At 46.5% G+C, this 21,750-nt stretch overlaps 1 protein-coding gene across 1 annotated transcript; it reads left to right on the top strand.

Moving 5' to 3' along the window:
• The first annotated feature begins 1,576 nt into the window (after nt 1-1,576).
• MESD (mesoderm development LRP chaperone) lies at nt 1,577-11,220 on the top strand. The gene is made up of 3 exons (XM_081228994.1): nt 1,577-1,839; nt 8,914-9,146; nt 10,720-11,220. Exons 1-3 carry the CDS (start codon nt 1,633-1,635, stop codon nt 10,976-10,978), a joined length of 699 nt encoding a protein of 232 aa, XP_081085120.1. The 5' UTR covers nt 1,577-1,632; the 3' UTR covers nt 10,979-11,220.
• Nucleotides 11,221-21,750: the final 10,530 nt, after the last annotated feature.

The raw sequence follows: 21,750 nt of genomic DNA, 5'->3' as shown, positions 1-21,750 counted from the left end.
TCACTGTTCTGGAGGGTAGAAGTCCCAGATCAAGGTGTCAGCAGGGTTGGTTTCTTCTGAGACCTCTCTCCTTGGCTTGTAAGTGGCCATCTTCTCCCTGTGTCTTCACGTGGTCTCCCCTCTATACATGACTGTGTCCAAATTTCCTCTCCTTTTACAAGGACACCAGTCATATTGGATCAGGGTCCACCCTAACAACATCATTTTAACTTAATTACCTCTTTAAAGATCCTGTCTCCAAATACAGTCACATTCTGAGGTCCTGAGGAGTTAGGACTTCAACACATGAAATTCGGGGGGATACAATGCAGCCCATAACACAAGGCATGAATAAAGAGGTTTACTGTGGCTTTTTTTTTTTTCTTTTGGTAATAGCAGAAGAATTGGTAGTAAATGCCCATCAGTAGGGTAATAAGGAAATAAACTATTGGCATATTGATACCAAGACATGCTATACTACTGTATAAAGAAAGTTCATCACGTCATACTGGTAAGTGGAAAACCCTTAAAGAGCTAATACGCATGCCGATTTGTAGTGTGTTGCCATAAACACACATATAAATGCAACAAAACCATTTCTAGAGACACTCTGATGTTTGTAAATGTATAGAAAAATGTATACAGTATTCGACAGACTGATAACTGTTTGGTGTGAAACAGAATTGTGGCTGGTGTGGAATAGAGCAGAATGTTTTCGTACAATGGTCGAATATTTTAGTTTCAGTAAGTGATTCGTGTCTTATTTATCCAATTAAGAATTTAAAAGAAGTCAGCAGATCAGCCATTTAAAATCCGTGGAATTTTAAAGCATCTCTGGGCTGAATCTTTTTAAGTAAGAATCAAAAAACAGAACGATTCAACCTTGAAAAGGATTAAACAGAGCCGACAGTATTCGGTTAAAATCAGAAGAGATACTGAAGCTGTTTTACAGATGAGAAGTAATGGTTTTTTTAAAAAGCTTCGTCAAGTTCAAGAGATGACAGTAATATCGAGAGACGAATTGAACTCTGCTGAGCAGCAAAGCCCTGGGCCCGATCTCTTCACGATCTTCTGAGAAAGTTGCTCTACCTGCCACTCACTCTTTTTCAACCGGCTGTTTTCAAAGGAAATTGCAGGAGACTGGGAGGAACCGTGTGACCTCGTGAAACCTGCTTTCTTAGAGCAAAGGCAGCTCCTAGAAGTTCCAGCTCTAATTCATTTCACAGGCGAAAACCTGAGGCCTCGTGAGGCGCTGATTGAGGATTCCTAGAGGCCCTGAGGGAATTTTTGGACCTGGCCTGCGCGTTAAAGAGAAAAACGTCGGCCTCTGGCGGAAAATGAAGGCGAGCACTCGGGTCCGAACCAGCCCCGGGAGAAAGCCTCAGCCGGACCAGCCGGAGAAACCCGTGGGGCGGGGCGGGGCCAAGATGGCGGAGGAGGCGGGGCTTCAGCAGGTGGGGGCTGGAGGAAATGGGCCGGGGCGGGGCCTGGTAGGCTACCGAGGGCAGGGAGGCGGAACCACGGGGGCCTCCAGCCTGTGGAGGCGGGGCTGGAGGCGTGTCCCACGCAAGCGACGGCAGAGGGCGGGCCCGGGAAAGTGGTGGTCTGGGGCGGGGTCGGCGGCCCGCGGCGGCACGGCGCTGCGCGACGAAGATGGCGGCCTCCGGCTGGGCCCGTGCCACCGTGGTCTTTCTCTGTGCCTCTGAACTGCTGCTGCTCCTGCTGCTGCCGCTGAGGGCCTTCGCCGCTGAGGGCCCAGCCGAGACGCCCGGCGAGGCCACCCCACCTATCCAGAAGAAGAAGAAGGATATTCGCGACTACAATGACGCGGACATGGCTCGTCTTTTGGAACAGTGGGAGGTCCGCGGCGCGCGCACACCCTCCAGGCTCTTCTCTGTGCCGGGTCCCTTCCCAGTGACCTCTCACCTCCTCCGTCTTGGGACCCTTTAGACCTCCCTCTCGGAATCTTCCGACCCACTAACCTCCACTCTACGCATGCCATGAGCCCTTACTGACCCACTCCAGCCACCGCTAATCTTCAGTGCCTCCTCTGACCCCCGATCACCCTGCTGACCCCCGTCCCAGGACATTCATCCCAGTGTCCTCTTCCACCTTTCCCCGGGCCACTCCAGTCACGGGTCAGCCTCTCCCTATTCAGCCTTACTTTGCCTTCAGTGCCCTGGTCGCCGCCGCATTGCTCCCCGTGGTCAGTGCGCCCTTCTAATGGGGAGGGAGACCTTTTCCATTACACTCCTGAAGAATGGGGCGAGTGGATGGGAGAGGGGCATGGTGAGGATTATCTTTCAAGAGGGCCGTTTCAGCTTTCATAGTTCTCCCGTGTTCTAAATTAGTAGGAATTCAGAGTGCCCATTTTGGTTATATGTCCCTGCTGAGAGTTTTTGTAATTTTGTGAGTGGCTTTAATTTGAGGGGGGAGGGGGTTGGGAGGCGGTAGCAGAGGCTAGTGGCGCTCTCTCACGGAGCTCACATTTTTCTCTTAAGGGAGCAATGATTTGTTTTTGTGAGAATCAGTTTTCTGATTTGTTACTTGAACGCACTGGAGTGTGTAATTACAGGGAGTGGGTAATAACCTTTTTAGGTAAGGTTGACCAAAACCACGTTGCTGCCTCTTCCTCATCCAGAGGTGGGTGTCTTGTCCTGGTTCATTTGCACACCTGGCGAACTAGAGTCAGAAGCTTGGGTTCTGCTCGCTGTGTAACCTTGGGCAAGTAGGTCTCCACTCTAGACCTCTGGTTCCTTATGTGCAGAATGAAATTTTACTGGATGATTTCTTTCAACACTGATGTTTTGTTATTTTGTGGTTATCTGTGTGTGTTTGTATTGGATAGAGGCTTTCAGACATGAGTTTAAAGTACCATCTGATGCATTTGACTGGAAGAAAGCAGTTTTCATGTTGACCTGAAGCTGAAGGAAAGCTCAGGGTCGATCTGGGTGTTTGCCAACCACTAAGGAAAAAGGAACTTGGTGCAGCAGTTCCTTCCCCACTTTCCATCTCCCTTGCAGTCTCCCAGTCTCTTTTTGGACTCTGGCAAATGCAGTTTTTGATCCACCAAAGTGAGAATCGCATCTCATGCAGAAACCCTAGCCTGGAAACACTCAGACCCTGAGCAAGACAAAAAATGGTGCTGCAGAGGTGTACAAGGGACCCAACCATCAGGAATAGCAGTTAACAGTAAAAATAACTGCAGTACACAGTAGAAATGGCTGAGTGCTATAAAAAGAAAGTGCTGTGGGAATCTCAAAGGGTTTCAGGAAGGAAATGGTGTTTTAGGTAGACCAGGGAGTGTGGGAGAATGGCATTACTAACCGAGCAGCATGAGCTGAGGTGGATGGGACGTGAGGGGACTGGGCAGAATGCTGTAAATATATATATATATTTTTTTTTTTTCGGTATGCGGGCCTCTCACTGTTGTGACCTCTCCCGTTGCGGAGCACAGGCTCCGGACGCGCAGGCTCAGCGGCCATGGCTCACGGGCCCAGCCGCTCCGCGGCATGTGGGATCTTCCCGGACCGGGGCACGAACCCGTGTCCCCTGCATCGGCAGGCGGACTCTCAACCACTGCGCCACCAGGGAAGCCCAATGCTGTAAATATTAATAGCCCAGGCTGTGGAGTTGGACTGCCTGGGTTCATACCACTTCAGCTTGGAAATTTGGACTGGTAAAGAGCCTCTCTGGACTTTAGTTTCCTCACCTGCAAAATAGAGGTGTTAGTACCCACCTCAGAGTTGTTGTGAGGATTAACTGAGAAAACTTGGAAAGAACCTAGAATAATGCAGCTCTAACTATTAGCTACGCTGATATAATAAATTGGCTAGGTTGGCTGGAACAGACTTTCTGAAGCCACATAGTGAGAGGTAGGAATGGAAAGGTTAGTGAGAACCAGGCCCTGCTAGGCCTTGAATCCTGTGGGGTTTGGACTTTATTTAGAAGGAAAAATGTAGTCCCTGATGAGTTTGAACAGTTGTGTTACCCAAATGTTATAATACTGGCATGTTTAATCATCCATAACTTCATCCCAAAACATGTGTGTAGTCTTTTGGTTCCCCTTCTGTATTCAGACATAGTTTTTACAGCTGAAAGCATAGCATCAATAGAATTTTCTGCTGTTCTTTTTTTCTTTTGCTATATATTAAGCATTTCCCCAGGTTACTGCATAGTCCTTGTAATATTTTTAAAAAGCTTCAGAGTATGCCCTAGAGTGGTTGTTTTGGCTGTCCGAACGTTTTTGAATAGTGGAATATCATGATTAGGGCTAAAATTCAGGAAAATTAATTGGGCAGCAAAGTTTAAGATGGATGGGCAGGGAGAAACTCTGAAGGCAGAGTCAGCCTAATGTTTATTGAGTGTTCATTAGCTAACAAGGCTAAACACTCTTATCTCATTTAATCCTCTTACCTGTTTGTGGAGGGAGGTACTTATCTCTCTTTTCTAGATGATGATATTGAGGCACAGAGAGGTTAAGTAACTTGCCCAAAGGCACACAGCAAATTAGCTTAATTTCAGATTCGGTCACTTGACTTTAAAGCTTGTTCTTTTAACCATTTTACTACACTGCCATACAGATTGGTGAACAGAGTGCAAACGAAGGGGGATGAGGAGGACCTGGGTTAAGCTAGAAGCTGCAGTAATGGATTAGAAGGGAGAAAGAAATGTGAGAGATTTTATGCTCTTAACACGACTTGGCAGTTGATTGACTGCATAACCAGGAAGGTGACAAGGATAATTAGTGAAAGGACAGAGGTTTTGAACTCAGCCTTAACCCTTGGTAACTGTGTGATCCTCATTTTCCTTATCCGTAAAGCCAGATAACATCCCACTTCACAGGGTTCCTTGCAGATGAAGTGAGCTAATGTTTGCAGACACTCTGCAAGCGTGAGCGCCCTTCCCCAGTAGCGGTGATTGTTTTTCCTGTGGGACAGCAGATCCATCTCTGGTTGCTTTTTTTTTTTTTTTTTTTTTTTGCCCTTACGCCGCGGGCCTCTCACTGTTGTGGCTTCTCCCGTTGCGGAGCGCAGGCTCCGGATGCGCAGGCTCAGCGGCCGTGGCTCACGGGCCCAGCCGCTCCGCAGCATGTGGGATCTTCCCGGACCAGGGCACGAACCCGTGTCCCCTGCATTGGCAGGTGGACTCTCAACCACCACGCCACCAGGGAAGCCCTCTGGTTGCTTTTATGAAGGAAGCAGTGCTTCCTCCCCTGGTGGCAATCCCTGAATTCTTCCCCCACTCCTCTGCTAGTGTGAACATCATCCCCACAGTGAGAAGCCTGCCTCAGGTGTGGAGTGGGGCAGGAAGGGGAGAACTCCTTCCACTTCCACCGTGTTGCAACTGCTGCTGAGTCCTGGTTGGTATAGGAAAACCGAAGGTGATTCCTTCTTATATTACTGTAACCAGGTGCTGCGGTGGGGCAGGTGGGGAGGGATCCAGAGCCAGACTGTGAGTTTGTACTTCAGCATCAACCCCTTCAAGCCTGTGGCCTCGAGTAAGTTACTTACCTTCTCTGAGCCTCATCCACTTTTCTATTCAATGGGGATCTTGCAGAATTGTTCTGAGGTGGGAAATAACAAATGCCCGAGACACAGTAGCTACACAGTCGATGGTAGCTGGTATTATTATCAAGGACCCTGGGAAGAAGAAAAGGGTTTACAGGAAAAGGGAGTTCAGCTCTGTAGCTATTAAATTTGGCAAACAGCAGTGGAGAAGTGGTGAAGCCCGTCAGAAATACAAGACTGGCCTGGCGGCAAGCCTGGGTAGGGTGTGGGGAGGGCTGCTTGGTCGTCCCCCCAAACCCTGCTTGGGGGTAAGCGTTTGATTGCTTTCAGTTTAGAGAGTGATAGAACAGGTAAGCTTACTCAGGGAAGCGGTGGAACTAAGAATAGACCTAGACAATTGCTTGCATCTAGTGTACAGGTTTTCTTTTCCTTTTTTAACTAAAACTCACCCTCAAACATATAAAATGGAAATTAAAGGTTCTTGAAACGATCCTTACCTTTGCTGTATGCACTAGACTAATGATTATTTAATTATATTTTCATGAAAAAAATAGTGCTTGTGACCTACTGAGTTAATATCATGACCATTAGTAGGATCAGCTTGAAAAATAAAAATGTTCTAGGTAATTGAACCAACTAGACGTCTCGAAGTATTTTAAGGCAACCGTAACAGTTGTTATGTAGAAATAGAAGAGAATACAGTCAGAAACAGCCTGTGAATTTGGCCACCGGGAGCTCCTGTGTACTTTGAGAGGGTGATTGCCATAGTCGGCTGGAGGCCAGGTTACAGAGGGCCAGGTGGTACTAGGCAACATGTATTAAGTATTTACTACTTGCCCTTGTGTCATTAAATCCCCCAAACAAGCTTAGGAGGGAGATGCCATCATTACCCTCCACCCCCATTATAGGTGAGGAAAGTGATTTTCCACTTCTCCAAGGCCACACAGCTATAGGGGTGGGACCTGGAGCCTACCCAGGTCCCTGTGACAGTGCAGCCCATGCTCCCGCCTGCAGGTCACCAGCAGCTCTTTCAGAGCAAAATGAAGAAGAAGTGGGTCAGCTGAGAGGGTGGCAGAGCTGAGGAAAAGGCTGGCCCTGTGCTGCTAGGGCCTTGGAGATCACCTAGTTCTGCTTTTCCTCTTACTGACGAGGAAACGGGCCTTGAGGATCATGGAGTCTTGTCCAGGGCCACACAGGTTAGTTAGGTGGAGCTGAAGTCAGATCCTAGATCTGATACAAATATGGATCACCTTCAAACACTGCTTCAGAATTCTTTCATTCTCATCTTTTATTAAAAATATGTTTGCTACAGTACATTATTGTTGGTGTCTTAAGCCTTGGCCCTTCAATGATTTGTCAAGAGGCCCAAGTAGCATATAGGGGCTTTTTGTTTCATTTTAGGTTGGGTTTTTTTGTGTGATTTTTTTCTTTTTTTTGATAACAGCTTTATTGAGTTATAATTCACATGCCATATAGTTCACATTTAAAGTGTACATTTCAATGGTTTTTAGAATATTCAAAGAGTTGTGCAGCCATCACCACAGTCAATTTTAGAACATTTGCATCACCCCAGAAAGAAACTCCGTAGTCTCAGTCACCCCTCCCTGAGTTCCTCCCAGCCCTCCAGCCAGCCCTAGGCAACCTCTAATCTACTTTCTGTCTCCATAGATTTGTCTGCTCTGGACATTCCATATAAGTAGAATCATACAATGTGTATGTAGTCTTTTGTGTATGGCTTCTTTCACTTACCTTAATGTTATCAAGGATCATCCGTGTGATAACATCAACCAGTACTGCACTTCCTTTTTTTTTTTTGGCTGCGTTGGGTGTTTGTTGCTGTGCGCGGGCTTTCTCTAGTTGTCTAGTTGTGGCGAGCGGGGGCTACTCTTCGTTGTGGTGCACGGGCTTCTCATTGTGGTGGCTTCTCTTGTTGCGGCACACGGGCTTCAGTAGTTGTGGCTCGCGGGCTCTAGATCACAGGCTCAGTAGTTGTGGCGCACGGGCTTAGTTGCTCCGCGGCATGTGGGATCTTCCCGGACCAGGGCTCGAACCCGTGTCTTAACCTGCATTGGCAGTCAGGTTCTTAACCACTGCACCACCAGGGAAGTCCCTGCATTTCTTTTCGCTGCTGGGAGTAGCCTTTTCTCCAACGAACACAGGTTCTTTTACGTGGTTTTAATTCATTTATCTTCTATTTATTGGTTGGCATCCTACCATTAGCAATTAACTCACTTGTTTATATGGGTCTGGATTCAGTGGTTCTTACTTTACTTGGGAGTTATAAATCATTCTGTCATTATTTTGATTTTCAAATTATTCCAGATTAGGCCCATGAGCTCTGTTTCATGTTGGCTTCTGTGTCATTCTGACACATCCCATAATTCTCCGAGCACTTTCTCACTTTCCGATACAAGAAGATATTCCAGACTCATCTTCTGTTTTCTTTGCTGGAATTAGCCTTTTCTCGGCGGAACCCTGGTTCTTTTAAATATTATTATCTATCTGTCTATCTAAAACCATAAGTTCTGTCTGCTGCCTCCAGTGCCAGCCCAGTACCTCCGGTGCATTCTTCCCCCTTCTGTATTTGTAGCTCCCTTCCCCAAAGGGTAGAAGCTGGTTCTCACTAGCCTCAATACAGTTACTCCTTTGCTCAAGCCTAGAATTCACAGACTGTAGTTCAGAATTGCTAGCTTACACCACTGCAACAACCAAACCTACCTAGAATTGAATATTTGTTTATGGTTCTTATTTTTTAGATGAAATTGATGTACATGAAATGCAGATTTTCAGTATTCAGTGAAAATTCATGAGTTTTGACAAATGGATACATCTGTTAAGTTATCCACACCCCTGTGAAAATACAGAGCATTCCCATCACCCCAGAAAGTACCCTTGTGTCCCTTCTCAGTCAGTCCCACCTTGTAACCCTCTCCCCCAGAGGCAGCCACTGTTCTCACTTCTGTCGTCCTGGATTAATTTTACCTGTTCTTGAATTTCAAATAAATGAATTGTATAACGTGTCTGATTCTTGTGCCCGGCTCTGTCACTCAATATAGTATTTTTGAGATTGGTTGCATGTATCAGTATTTGTTTTTCTTCATTGCTGTGTAGTATTTAATTGTATGACCAAACCCGAATGTGGCCGTTCTTATAATCTACCATATTGGGTAGATTCTTTGAGGGTGAAAAAGCTTTAGAAACCCATCACGTGGGGTTCTCTGTGACTGGTGACCTGGAGTGATGAGTGCTGCCTGAAATTTAGACTTTGCTTGAAAGTAAAGTGGAGGAGGGAATCCCCTGGGTTTAATTCTTTCTGTTATAATTTAGATCATAAACCTGCACCTGACATCATATGCAGATGTTCTTGCCTTTGCCAGTTGAACTGCACACTTTGTCTGATGCTTTTTTTCCCCCATCCGTATAGAAAGATGACGACATAGAAGAAGGAGATCTCCCAGAGCACAAAAGACCCTCTGCACCTATAGACTTCTCACAGATAGACCCGGGCAAGCCTGAGAGCATATTGAAGATGACAAAGAAGGGCAAGACTCTCATGATGTTTGTCACTGTATCAGGAAGCCCCACGGAGAAGGAGACGGAGGAAATCACGAGCCTCTGGCAGGGCAGTCTTTTCAACGCCAACTATGACGTCCAGAGGTAAAGCAGCAACAACCTTGCCGAGAAAATGGGGGCTGTGCTGGGGCTTTTTCTGTGTCTGTGTAATGGCATATCCTTCCTGGCAGTACTTATAAGGGCTCTGGACCTTTCCTATCTAGGCTGTCTTCTTTTACATTTATTTATTTACCTTTTTTTTGGTCTTTGAAGAAGAGCATTCTTTTTTTTTTTTTTTTTTTGCGGCACGTGGGCCTCTCACTGCTGTGGCCTCTCCCGTTGCGGAGCACAGGCTCGGCCATGGCTCACAGGCCCAGCCGCTCCGCGGCATGCGGGATCCCCCCGGACCGGGGCACGAACCCACGTCCCCTGCATCGGCAGGCGGACTCTCAACCACTGCGCCACCAGGGAAGCCCAAGAGCATTCAGTTTTGGTCAAAGCCAGTAAATTTATTTATTTGTTTGTTTTAATATCTCATTTGATCCTAAAGCTATTTATCTTTGTGTCTTTAACTTTTCTTTTATCTGAGTAAGAAGCTGTATAGCTTAGCCTCTGTGGGGGGGCAAATTAGTTACTGTTTGACAGTAGTGTGTGCCTCTTCCTTTAGAAGTCTCTGGTCGTCAGAGAATGCTTTTCTGTGTAGCTATGTTTACACATAAGCTTGGAGCAGACTGTTACTTTAAAGTGGAGGAGCCCAGTTGTCAGAGGTCAATATACTCCTAAGATGCAATTTTAAGGAATTTCCTTTTTCTTCCCCAAAAACAGTTCTGAAATTTAGGGTCTTCAAATATCTTAGTTCGGGAAATGTAAAAGGAATGAAAAGGAAGGAAGGAGTACTCAGAGTGTCTAGGATGGCAGATTGCTTTTGTTAGCTTAAGTAGACACGTAGGGGAACAAATCAGTGCTGTGGTGGTTACTGGTCCAGAGCTCTCACCGATCTCTGAAGTGGTGGGGCGTTACAAACGGAAGGGTGGTGTCATAGGTGTAGCCCCTCGGGAACTGAAGGATTGTGCCCACTGGCCACACTAGTGGTCCGTCCATCCACACAGGCTCCATTCTGTGCCTCTCTGCTCCTTGGGGCCTGGTGAGTGTGGACGTACTTGGATGCTTGCTTTAACTTCCAGGGTTAGGATTTCTGTCCAGTAGCCGAGCATCCTCCTGAGCCCTTCGTGGACCTCTAATGACCTGATCTAAGGTGTTTTTCAGCCTTTATCAGCAGAGGCCTTCTGTCAAATGAAAACTTAGCTGGGCCCTTCAGAATGTAAAACGGACCCAAATGGCAGCCTCCGCGTTGCTGCCCCGGCAGAGGCCCTGAGCCCCGTCTGCGGCCTCCCAAAGCCTTCTTCCTAATCCCGCCCTTCACACGAGCAGCCACTTCTACATCACCCCCCGCCCCCAACCCAGGTTCTCCTTTGTTTTGATCTGAGCCGAGGTGTTAAATAGTTCAGCCGGCTAGTATTTTCAAACAGTGACTGTCAGACCTTCGAAGATAGAATGTTTGGTTCTGTATTCATGTAGAATTTGAAAAAAGATTTCTCGATTAAGTGCCCCAGGGCCTCTCTGACCCATTAGCCCTGTACTAGCGGTGAGCTGACTGTGGTCCCGTCTCTCTGTCAAGGTTCATCGTGGGGTCAGACCGTGCCATCTTCATGCTGCGTGACGGCAGCTACGCCTGGGAGATCAAGGACTTCTTGGTCAGTCAAGACAGGTGTGCCGATCTAACTCTGGAGGGACAGGTGTACCCTGGCAAAGGAAGAGGAAGCAAAGAGAAAAATAAAACCAAGCAAGAGAAAGGCAAAAAGAAGGAGGGGGGAGAGCCGAAACCTCGGGCTTCGAAGGAAGGCAATCGAGCTGGGAGTCAAAGGGAAGAGCTGTAGCGGGGCAGCTGCGGGCTCTGCAGAGGAGTGCGGGGAGCTCAGCCAGGGCGCGTGGGCCGGGGGCGGGCATGGGAAACCACACAGCCGTGAGTTCTCTGCTGGCAAAGGTCTGCCACATGACCAGTTTCTGGTCAGTGTAAGAGTTACCGTTTAAAAGGCTTCAAGTCAGAAGACAGAGGTTTTGTAATTAACATGGGACACTGACAAATTCACGTTGACTATAAAATCACTCTAAATGGAAACCTGGCGGTGTTGCTTTTTCCCATTTTTTTTTCCTCTGGCCGGACTGTGGCACCGCTCCCTTCGCTGCACCTGCTCTCATCCGGCAGCCTGCTGTATCCATGCTTTTTATTTCTGTTAACTGAAAGGATACCAGGTTCTCATCGGACAAACTTAAGACTCCTGACTTAATTGAATCGGGCTTTCCATGCCACAGACGTCACTTCATTACTGTGAGATTAGAAACGCTCCACAGGAGCACTGCACGTATCTGAATATACAATCAGGACACCAGGATGCGTAAATCCCGAATCTGTGCAGAAAATGCAGAGAACAGAAAATAATGCAACTTGTAAATCCTAAGTATTCACTTTGAGTTTCTTGGACTTGAATCCCTCTCGTCAGTTATAGAAAACTCGTGGTATCTGTCAGGTTTTATGTGCTCTGTAAGTCCAGGGGTTCTGTCAGAATAGAACTTTATTTAGGAAAGAGTAATGCCAGTGTTGAGAGTTGTGTGTTCCATTTAATGTGATGATTTTCAAGGGTGTAAATCGGGCATCAGCAGAGTTCTTTGCAGAGTGTAGCAGAAGACTCAATAACCTCATTCACTTCTAAACATTTTTCTTTGATAAAGTGCCTAAATTTGTTGTGTTTTTGTATGGTACTAATATGATGTGCTACCTGTTACTGTCTGACGTTGCTGTCATATGTCAGAGCCTACTCTAAGAGTTACAGAATTTATACACAGGTGTCATTTTTAAGAACTAAAATTATTTGTTCAGAAAGGCTTCCACTGTGATTTTAACAAATTAAAAACAGCACGCACACGGTTAGAGGACGTCATCGTTAAAGAATGGTACAAAGCAAAAAGCCTTGGCCTCCCCTGCTGCCGCTGCCTTGTCCCAGTGGAAGCTACTGTTAATTTGTTTTCAAAAAAAAAAAAAAGAAAGGTACACTTGTTTATAGTGATATGTATTTGTTTTGGCCTTACAGCCTCTATTTCCCCTTCTTTTGGTAACTGTTCAGATCTCCCCACGGTCATCCACACCCTCTTCGTTTTCTGTTCTGTGCTGTAGGGGGATGTTTGCCCTGCAGGCCCCCCACTCCAGGGAGGAATTAATCCCAGGGTGAGTTTGCTTAAGCCACCTCAGGAAGAGGCGTTCTGTGTTTCTCATACAATCTGAACCCAGGGAAGTGAGGCTGGAGCCGCTGCCGCCCTCTTGACGCCCCCTCCCCAGGGGAGGGCTGTCTGAGGATGAAGCTGGCAGTGGGGAGAAGCAGGGAGAGAGCCGAGTCCTGGTGGTATCGCCTAAGCCCCTGCATCCAGCCTCGTCTGAAACCAGCCCTGTCCCGGGGTTTTTTTGGTTTTTACTTGGGCAATTTGTTGAGTTTCTGTCATCTGTAGCCGTGATGGCCTCGTACATAGGGCAGCCGTCCTGATTGGGTGCTTGTCTTCATTAAACAGAAGGGCACACACCCTCCACCCTGCCCAGGACCTTGTGTTTCCACTTAGCTGGCTTTCCGTGTCACAGTGTACACGTCTGTCTCATTGCTTCCTATGGGATATGCGGCCACATCAGCCTGTATTGACTAAGCTTCTGTTACATGCTGGGCACCACTAGATGCCAGCAACAGTGTGGATACAGCCCCTGCCATCGTGAAACAGTGATTTGGTGGGGAAAGACAAATATTAATCCTATACAAAGTGGAATGGCAACCATTGAAATAGGAAAGAAGTACAGTGCCAAGAAGTGGAGGAATCTTGGGATAGGCAGAGGGGACCTCTCTGAGGCAGGAGGAGGGAGTAACCTAGGCAGAGGAAACAGTGCATGCAAAGGCCCTGTGGTTAGACGGAACAGAGGAGGGACAGCGAGAAAGCCAATGAAGAGGCTGGGGCACAGCACAGGACCAGGCTGGACAGGTGAGTTATGGAGGTTTTACGGGGGCGGAGAGCTTGTACAAGTCTCTGGGGTCTCTTAAAGAAACAGTACACCTTTATGAATAAGAATTATGAAAGTGAAGATTTATTTGGAAGATTCCTATGTAAGAGGGGCCCAGTCACTTAGAAAGTCCACCTCTGCAAGCCAGCTGTTAAGGTACGGAACTACCTTACCAGGCGATAAAGCTAAATCCCTGCTGTCCTGACTCCTGTCTCCCTGGCTGTCCTCCCCGCCCTCCCCCCGGGAAGCCCTAGACCTTGTAGGTTCCAGTAATGTGGATGAAAGCTGGAACTGTGGCATCTGTGTGGGGTGCACAGGGTCTGGTAGAGATTCGGGAGGACTGAAGGATTTTAGCTGTGGTGGGGTGGATTCGAGCGGTAATCTGATTTGCACTGGCTACACCAGAGAATTGATTGGAAGTGGGCAGTGGTTGGTGTGAGGGGCAAGTTGGGAGGGTCTTTCAGTAATTCAGGCCTTGCTTGAAGGTGGCGCAGGATGAGCTGGGTGGTGGTGAGGTCTGACCCACGGGTCCCCTGCACAGTCGCTGCTGATGCACGTTGAGTTTTCAGGGCCTCACTAGTATGTACAGTGCTGCACTGGACATTTTAACAGATATTACCAACTATTTTGGTAAACTTGTGTTTATATCTGAGGGGCAAATTCCTAGCAGTGGAATTGCTGGAAGAAACAAATTTTAACCTTCCCATGTAGACTGCCAAAGGACCCTCCAATGTGGTTTTGTTAACTTAGCTTTGCTAACAGTAGACCTCAAATCCTGGCCAGCACTGGGCATTACACTTGCCAATTTAATAGATGTGAAAACCACATCTTCATTGGCTACCCTGAAGCCACCCTAGTGGAGAGGCCATGTATAGGAGCCACACAGAGAGAGAGATACTCAGAGAGCCCCACCTGTTCCAGCCCCAGCTAGGAGTCATCCCAGTCCAGGCGCAGACAGGTGAGCAAGTGAGCCTTCAAATGCTTCCAGCCTTCAAGACGTCCCAGCCATGCAGGAAGCAGAAAAGCCACGCCCAATCTGCAGATTCATGAACAGGAGAAATGTCATGTTTAAGGGAGGGGTGGGGGGTATGTAATACATATGCACATGCACATATATAAATTCATTTTTCCTTTTTAAATTTTTTTATTTTTTGTCCGCGCTGCACGGCGGGATCTTAGTTCCCTGACCAGGGATCGAACGCATGCCCCCTGCACTGGGAGCCTGGAGTCTTAACCACTGGGCCACCAGGGAAGTCCCCAATTTTACTTTTTCATGTTCGTTTTCATGTCTCTTGATTTAATACGTCACATGACATCTTTGACTATCAACTATGAAACATGAGAACTTAGTAATTAGACATCCTTCCACCCCCCTAGTTTTTGATAGTTAGGTTGTGGTTTTTAGTACTTGTTTCCTTTATAATGTTAAACCTCTTTTTCTTTTTAAATTAAACCAACTTAGTATGTATTAATCCCTCATCAAGGTGGAGGAATTCTCAAACTTCCTTCCATCTCCTGATTCTTCTTTAAGGGTGTTATTTGTACACTGACAAGTTGTGTAACACATCCATTGCTCCATTGGAGTGGTCTGAGGCCAGCCTTATCTTTCCTCTTAGAAGCGACTGCTTTTTCGATCAGATTCTGTGGTTCCTGCCTCATTCCTATCATTCAGTAATTTTGCTAAAAAGATTTTTCAAAATCTTTTGTTATTCTCCTAGAATATGGTGTGTCATTTCCAACTGCAATTTAGGTGGTTTTTTTTCCCATCATGTGAAAAAAAGTTATCTTCTATTGTTAACTTATTTTCAGTTTTGTGTTGGTGTTTTGGGCACCAATTTTTTTCTTAGTTCTGAAATAGGTTTTTAAAAATCTTATTCTGTTTTTAATCTGTTTTTATTGAGCTGTTTTTATTAGAAACCAAGTTTTTATTAAATTCTGTGAATTCAGGAAGTCCAAATGGAGACTCTGTACCTTGCGGATTTTGTTTGTTTGCTTTTCTGCAAGAAACTGCCAACTTTGTTTTTGTATCTCATTTTTTTTCATGTTTGCTTTTTATTTTCTTAAATTGTATTGAAGTATAGTTGATTTATACCTTGTGTTATATTTTTTCCCAGAATAGAATATTTTTCTGTATTTGTACATAGATTCTTTTGTGGTGGTGGTTTTCTAATTGCAGCATGTTTGGATAGATACCACATCTTTGTTTTTTCCCCTCTTGTTCATGCTTTGTAGACACAGCCTTTCCCAGACCTTGGCCTAGACCATCTATCTTTGGTGAATTCTCCTGACTCCCTTCCCTCCTTATCTGAGCATTGTTTGTTTTCCTGGAGCTGCAATTCAAGGCCTGAGTATTGCTTTTTCTCAGCTTTTCTATAACCTAACAGGAAAGGGAGGCGTCAGGCTGTGTGGCCTTGCTTGATGAGTAGGCTGTGCCCTCCTGTGATTTTTACCAAATGTCCTAGACCTTGGTGGGGTCGGGGTGGGGGTGGGGGTGGGTAACACTCTTCCTAGAAGTTTTCCTGTCCAGCCTTTGGAGAGTCCCTCTGATTAGCAATGGACCTCGGAGCCCTGGCTGCCCTCTGGGAGGGTCAGGCTGGAGTGTTCCTCTCTACCTAATAACCATGTTTCTCCCGCCCCTGTAGAAGGAGGAAAGGCCATGCCAAATGCTGCTTTTGGCCAGGGCAGGGCTAGGCATGGGCAGTGAAGCACTTGCTACAGGCACGTGATGTAAGGGGCATCACAAAACTCAGTAAAGAGAAATAATATTTTAATTCTGTATTTAAAAAATCAAGTTAATGTTAAAAAAAACCTGATGATGAAAAGATGAAAATGTTAAAGACAGGAGCAGTCAGAGCAAAGATGAGGGTGAGACAGTGAGGCTATGCAGGTATGGGGTCGAATCTAAGGTCTTAAACCAGTGGTCTTTAAGTAGTATTTCTTCATATTTTAAGAGTTCATATTCCCTGACTTACCAAGTTCGTGCTTTCAGAATAAGACTTGAAAGCCTTATTGTACAGATGTTACAAGATCTCCATGAAAGAAAGAAATTCACCCACCTACACAGCCTCCCAGCTATTCAAGCCTTGTTCATTTGACCAAGCTTCCTTTCAGGTTATTATCTCTGAACTTTATAATCACATAGTTGTCATCATAGCAGAAACAGAATTTTATTTTTGGCTTTTTCCACTTAGCCTTGTATCATAATGAAGTTTTCCTGTTGCTATATGGTCTTCACATTTAACATTTCAGTGGCTGTGTAACAGTCTCATCCTTTTCCTGCAGAGAAAGTTGGGCCAGACCGCAGTGTCAGACGTGGCTCTCCTACTTACAAGGGCATGAGTCTAATCTGTGTCTCATCCGCATCCCCTTCCAGGAGTGTCTGCTTCATCCCAAGGCTGCCCTGTTCACAGGAGTGACCCTACTCCCCTATCCCACCCACCTTGGATGGTCGCAGTCACTTGGACCAGAGGTGCGCACCTCACCCTGGGCACACACCTGGTTGGCAAATCAGATCCTCTCGGCCAGAGACTGAATGATTTGGTAGCTGAGTCATCAACAGTGGGACAACTAGAGTGAAGGTTTCAGAACTTCTGTTGGTGAAATTTCTGGACTTGCCCTGAGTTTCTGACCTCCTGGGTCTTGATTATTCTGGTTGTTCCTGGATTCTGAGAGCTCTAGATCCTTATGAGCTCTTCACTACTTCACTACTTCACTTCACTATGAGCTACTTTGAAGAAGTTTCTGCAATTGGTCTGATCTCCCCACTCTAACTTTTTTTATTCTCTGTTTTTATCTGTCTAAACAGGGTATGAAACAAAGCAAAGATGTCAGGACCCTCGTTCTGTGCTGTATCGCCACTCTCTTGACCTCTTCCTATATTGTTGAATATTTGGGTTCTTTTTAGTTACCCACAATTGTCAATTTCATTGAAATTAGTTTTTCTTCTGCCTTAAGATGACTCCTTTAGTATTGTTTTCAAGATTACTGGAACAAAGGACACGTTTTTATTATACGTTGTCATTTTACTTCCAAAAGGATTATATCGATTTGCACGGTCACCAGCAGTGTATGAGCAGACACATCCATTCTGCCAAAAACTCACTAGAATTGGTCATTATTTTTAATTCATTAGTGTATTTATTCATTCAGAAATATTTATTGATCACCTACATGCCAGGCATAGTTTGAGGTATAAAATGTTAATTTATTTTAATTTGCATGCTTCTCAATCTCTTGGTGGACTCTGTTAAAGAAAAATTTTGTACTAGACACTTGTTAAAAATGGCAAGGAAGATTTTATTTACGACTGTTGTAAAAGGGGAAAGAGATTGAATTCAACTCTGAATGCAGTTAGTCAAAGAGCAGAGAGGTTCAGTGGATGGAAAATTAGGTTAGCTATCAAGGGTAGGGGGATGCTTGCTAAACTGGCTTCACTGGATTCTTACCAAAGACTGGCCCAGGGCTGAGCTTTCAAGGCGGGGGAGGATTAACCTGACCTGGGAGGATTCTTTGCTAAACTGGGCTCAGCAGGCCGAGGTTGAGGCCTAGTTGAGATGAGGCTTCAGAGGACCCTGACTCAAGTTTGCTCAGGGAGGGCATCTTTGTCCACTCCAATTTTTTTTTCATCCCCAATTTTTGAAATCTATGTGCTCCTTATTGAACATAGAAATTAACCCTTTGACTGAAAGCTGATGAAAAAAATGTTTTCCTGTGATGATGCTGTGAGGTACCTTGTTGACCAGGCTGGGTTAGGCCAGGGCTTGAAGCTGAGGGGCCTTTACAGTAGCCAAAGCTTGGGCTCTTCACTCAGGGGTCCTTGAGGGTGGACGTCTGGGAGGAAAGTCCCGAAGAACAGGCCTGGCTGAACTCATCTGGGGAGCACAGGAGGAAGATGTGGATGGTAATGACTACAACAAACACGTTTTGGATTTGAGAACGTCCACCGGCCTCCCATTATTATCCACCTTGTGTGAACCTCACACCTGCCCTGCCTTGGAGTTGTGGGCGGTTCCTGTTCACAAGTAAAACGGGAGGGGGAGGGGGTTTGCCCTGATCACAGAACCAGCCAGTGCTCGGCCTGTTTCATAAAACCCCTATCAGGTGAAGGAGAAATGTTCATTCTTTCCACCTCACCGTCCAGAGAACCAAGGCACAGCTGGGGAAAGTGGTTTGGCCAGAACCCTCTAGAGCAGGGGTCCCCCTGAAGAGGCCATTAGCATCTTCCTGTGAAAGAAAATCAAGTCAAAAATTAAGGGACACCATCGACATGTCCATTGACAAAGGAATGCATAAAGAAGATGTACATATATACAGTGGAATATTAGCCATAAAAAAGAATGAAATAATGCCATTTGCAGCAACATGGATGGACCTAGAGATTGTCATACTGAGTGAAGTAAGTCAGAGAAAGAGAAATATATGATATCCCTTATATGCAGAATCTAAAAAGAAACGATCCAAATGAACTTATTTACAAAACGGAAACAGACAGAGAATGAACTAATGGTTACCAGGGGGGAAGGGGGGAAGGAAGGGATAGTTAGGGAGTTTGGGATTGACATGTACACACTGCTATATTTAAAACAGCTAACCAACGAGGACCTACTGTATAGCACAGGGGACTCTGCTCAGTGTTATATGGCAGCCTGGATGGAAGGGGAGTCTGGGGGAGAATGGACACATGTATATGTATGGCTGAGTCGCTCTGCTGTGCACCTGAAACTTTCACAACATTGTTAATCGGCTATACGCCAATATAAAATGAAAAACAAAGAAACCAAAATAAATAAATAAATTTTCATTTATTCATTAATTTAAAAAAAAGTTAAGGGACATGCCCACTAGGGGGCAGCAGAGACCAGCATGCTTCACGGCATCCACATTGCTGGAAGCTCTGACTTTGCCACCCACCCCTCGGGCAGAATTCTTCAGGTATTATTTTAATGAACAGATCACTCAGTCTGTGCTTGCCAAATATTTGTGAACATCTGCATACGCCTCTCTCTCTGGATTTCTCTTGGAAACCTAAAAGATTATCTGCTCCGTGTGTCCTGTTCTACATAAATTAATTTACGTCATCCTCCTAGTAACCCTGTGCAGTCGATACTATAGTATCATCCCCATTTTACACACAGGGAAACTGAAGCACAGAGAAGTTAAGTATTTCTTCCACGGTCGCACCACTAGGAAGTGTCAAAGCAAGCATTTGAACTCAGGTCGTGGGGCTCTGCCTGGGAAGATGGCTGCTTCTGTCCATCTGGCCTCATTGCACACCCGCTCGCCAAGTATGTACCTACTGAACACCTACAAGTTCCAGGAATTGAGCCGGTGATGGGGGTGAAGGCGAACAAGGCAGTAAAGCCCCTGCCCTCCTGGTGTTTACAAATGGCATTAAAAGATGCTCAATTTCCCTTTCCGTTCATTGAGCATCCACTGTGTGCAGGCTCTTTACATACTTTATTTCATTTACTCTCCATAGCCCTGCAAGGTTGCAATTTGTTAGCTGTTAGTGTGAGGCCCGTTAGAGCACAGCTTTGGAGTTGCACTGCCAGGTCCTGCATTTTAGGAGCTGTATCATCTTGGGCATATCATCTAAGCTCCTCGCTTAAGGCTATGGGCACTAATAAAAGTTCCTGCCTCATAAACGTGTTGTGAGGATTAAATGAGTGAATCCACATGAAGTGCTTAACACAGCATTCTGTACGTGTTAACTGTTAATTGTATTTTTCTTTTTTATAAATTTATTCATTTTATTTCCTTATATTTTGGGCTGTGTTGGGTCTTCGTTGCTGCGCCTGGGCTTTCTCTAGCTGTGGCGAGCCGGGGCTACTCTTCGTTGTGGTGCATGGGCTTCTCATTGTGGGTGGCTTCTCTTGTTGCGGAGCACGGGCTCAGTAGTTGTGGCGCACGGGCTTAGTTGCTCCGCGGCATGTAGGATCTTCCCGGACCAGGACTCAAACCCGTGTCCCCTGCATTGGCAGGCGGATTCTTAACCACTGCGCCACCAGGGAAGCCCTTGTTTGTTTTTTTAGATGATTAAACAGAGACTCACAGGGTTAAGCCTCTGGCCCAAGGTCACTGCTAGCAAGGAAGGAGTGGAATCCTTCCCCTCTGGAGGCAGTGCTCCGTTCACTGGAACACCACAGCCTAAGGAGGGGGATGGGATAGAAGTCTGCATGGGCTGCAGAGATTGTTCCGGAAGGATGGCCGTCTGCCTAGTGCAGCGTATGCAAGAGCAGAGTGGGTCTGCTTCTGTTGAGGCGGGAACATCCACTGCTCCCACCTCCTTGGCACTGCAGTCCCAGATACCTGCATTGTTGAGGACCTTACGCTTAGGTCACGTGGCATCACCCTGAAAATGACTAGGGGCAGAGCTGCCCTAGTCCAGGATGGACTGCAGGCTGACTGTGCTGTTTGCTAGGACAAGGAAATTTCTGGGGGGCAGATTTCAGGTCTCATCCAAGTGTCATAAGCCAGAAACTCCGGAGCCCTCTCCACTTGGCCCAGCATCTGGGGAAATCTGAGCTGGCAGCCGGGGCCATGTGGTAAACTCTCCCTAGATCTTGTTGAATTGATTCAGGCCTATCAATGAGCCCATCACTCAAGTTCTGTCAAACCCTGGATCTGAGCAGCCCCCCTTGCAGGAGTTTTAGATCTTAGTGCACAGTGCCCTAGCACACTCAGAGCAGTTTTTTTTTTTTTTCCTCCAGAGAAGTCTGCCGAAGTTGCCAGGGTGAAGTTTCTGAGCCCACAGATCTGAGGCCTGGAGTTGGGGCCGCAAGGAGGGCTGCCCTCCTGGAATGTCAGGAATTCCAGGGACATCTGGCCTGCTTTGCATCTGCTGGGCCCACCAACCGGCATTCTCCCTTGTGGGGAGCGAGGCTTCAGTGATGGGCCTGGAAACACTGAGACCTCTTTGATCCCGGCCTCCTGCTGCAGCCCACGCTGGATGACCTTGAGTGCCAATTTGATGTCCCTGGGCCTCACCTCTTCTATAAACAGGGGTGACAAGTTCTGCCAGGCCTGGAATCCACATACCAAGGTCTGGAAGAAACTGAACTAGAGGAATTCATTCCAGTGCCAAGGAGGTCCCTGAACCCCTAGTAGAGAAGCTTCTTTCCAAATGCCCTAAGATCTTTGCTCCTCCTTTAACTTCTCTTGGACAAAGATGGTGTTTTCTGCCTTTGGGCTCCTCCTTCTAATTTTATTTTATTTATTTATTTATTTATTTATTTTTGTGGTACGCGGGCCTCTCATTGTTGTGGCCTCTCCCGTTGCGGAGCACAGGCTCTGGACGCGCAGGCTCAGCGGCCATGGCTCACGGGCCCAGCCGCTCCGTGGCATGGGGGATCCTCCTGGACCGGGGCACGAACCCGCGTCCCCTGCATCGGCAGGCGGACTCTCAACCACTGCGCCACCAGGGAAGCCCCTACTTCTAATTTTAAATCAATGTATGCCCCGGGCTAGAATGAATCACCTCTCTGTACCTCAGATGCACCAGACAGCTGTCACCAATGGAATTTAACCAAGGGAAGCGGCCACCGAGGAGGACTTTGCTATCGCAAGCTAGTTCCTTGGGCTTTTGAGAGGCAGGATCAGGAAGGAGGGAGAAGG

This window comes from Mesoplodon bidens (assembly GCF_964165515.1).
Source record: "Mesoplodon bidens genome assembly, chromosome: 3".
NCBI classification, from domain to species: Eukaryota; Metazoa; Chordata; class Mammalia; order Artiodactyla; family Ziphiidae; genus Mesoplodon; species Mesoplodon bidens.
Note: the sequence above shows the minus strand (reverse complement) of the source record. Positions and strands in the feature narration are given on the sequence as shown.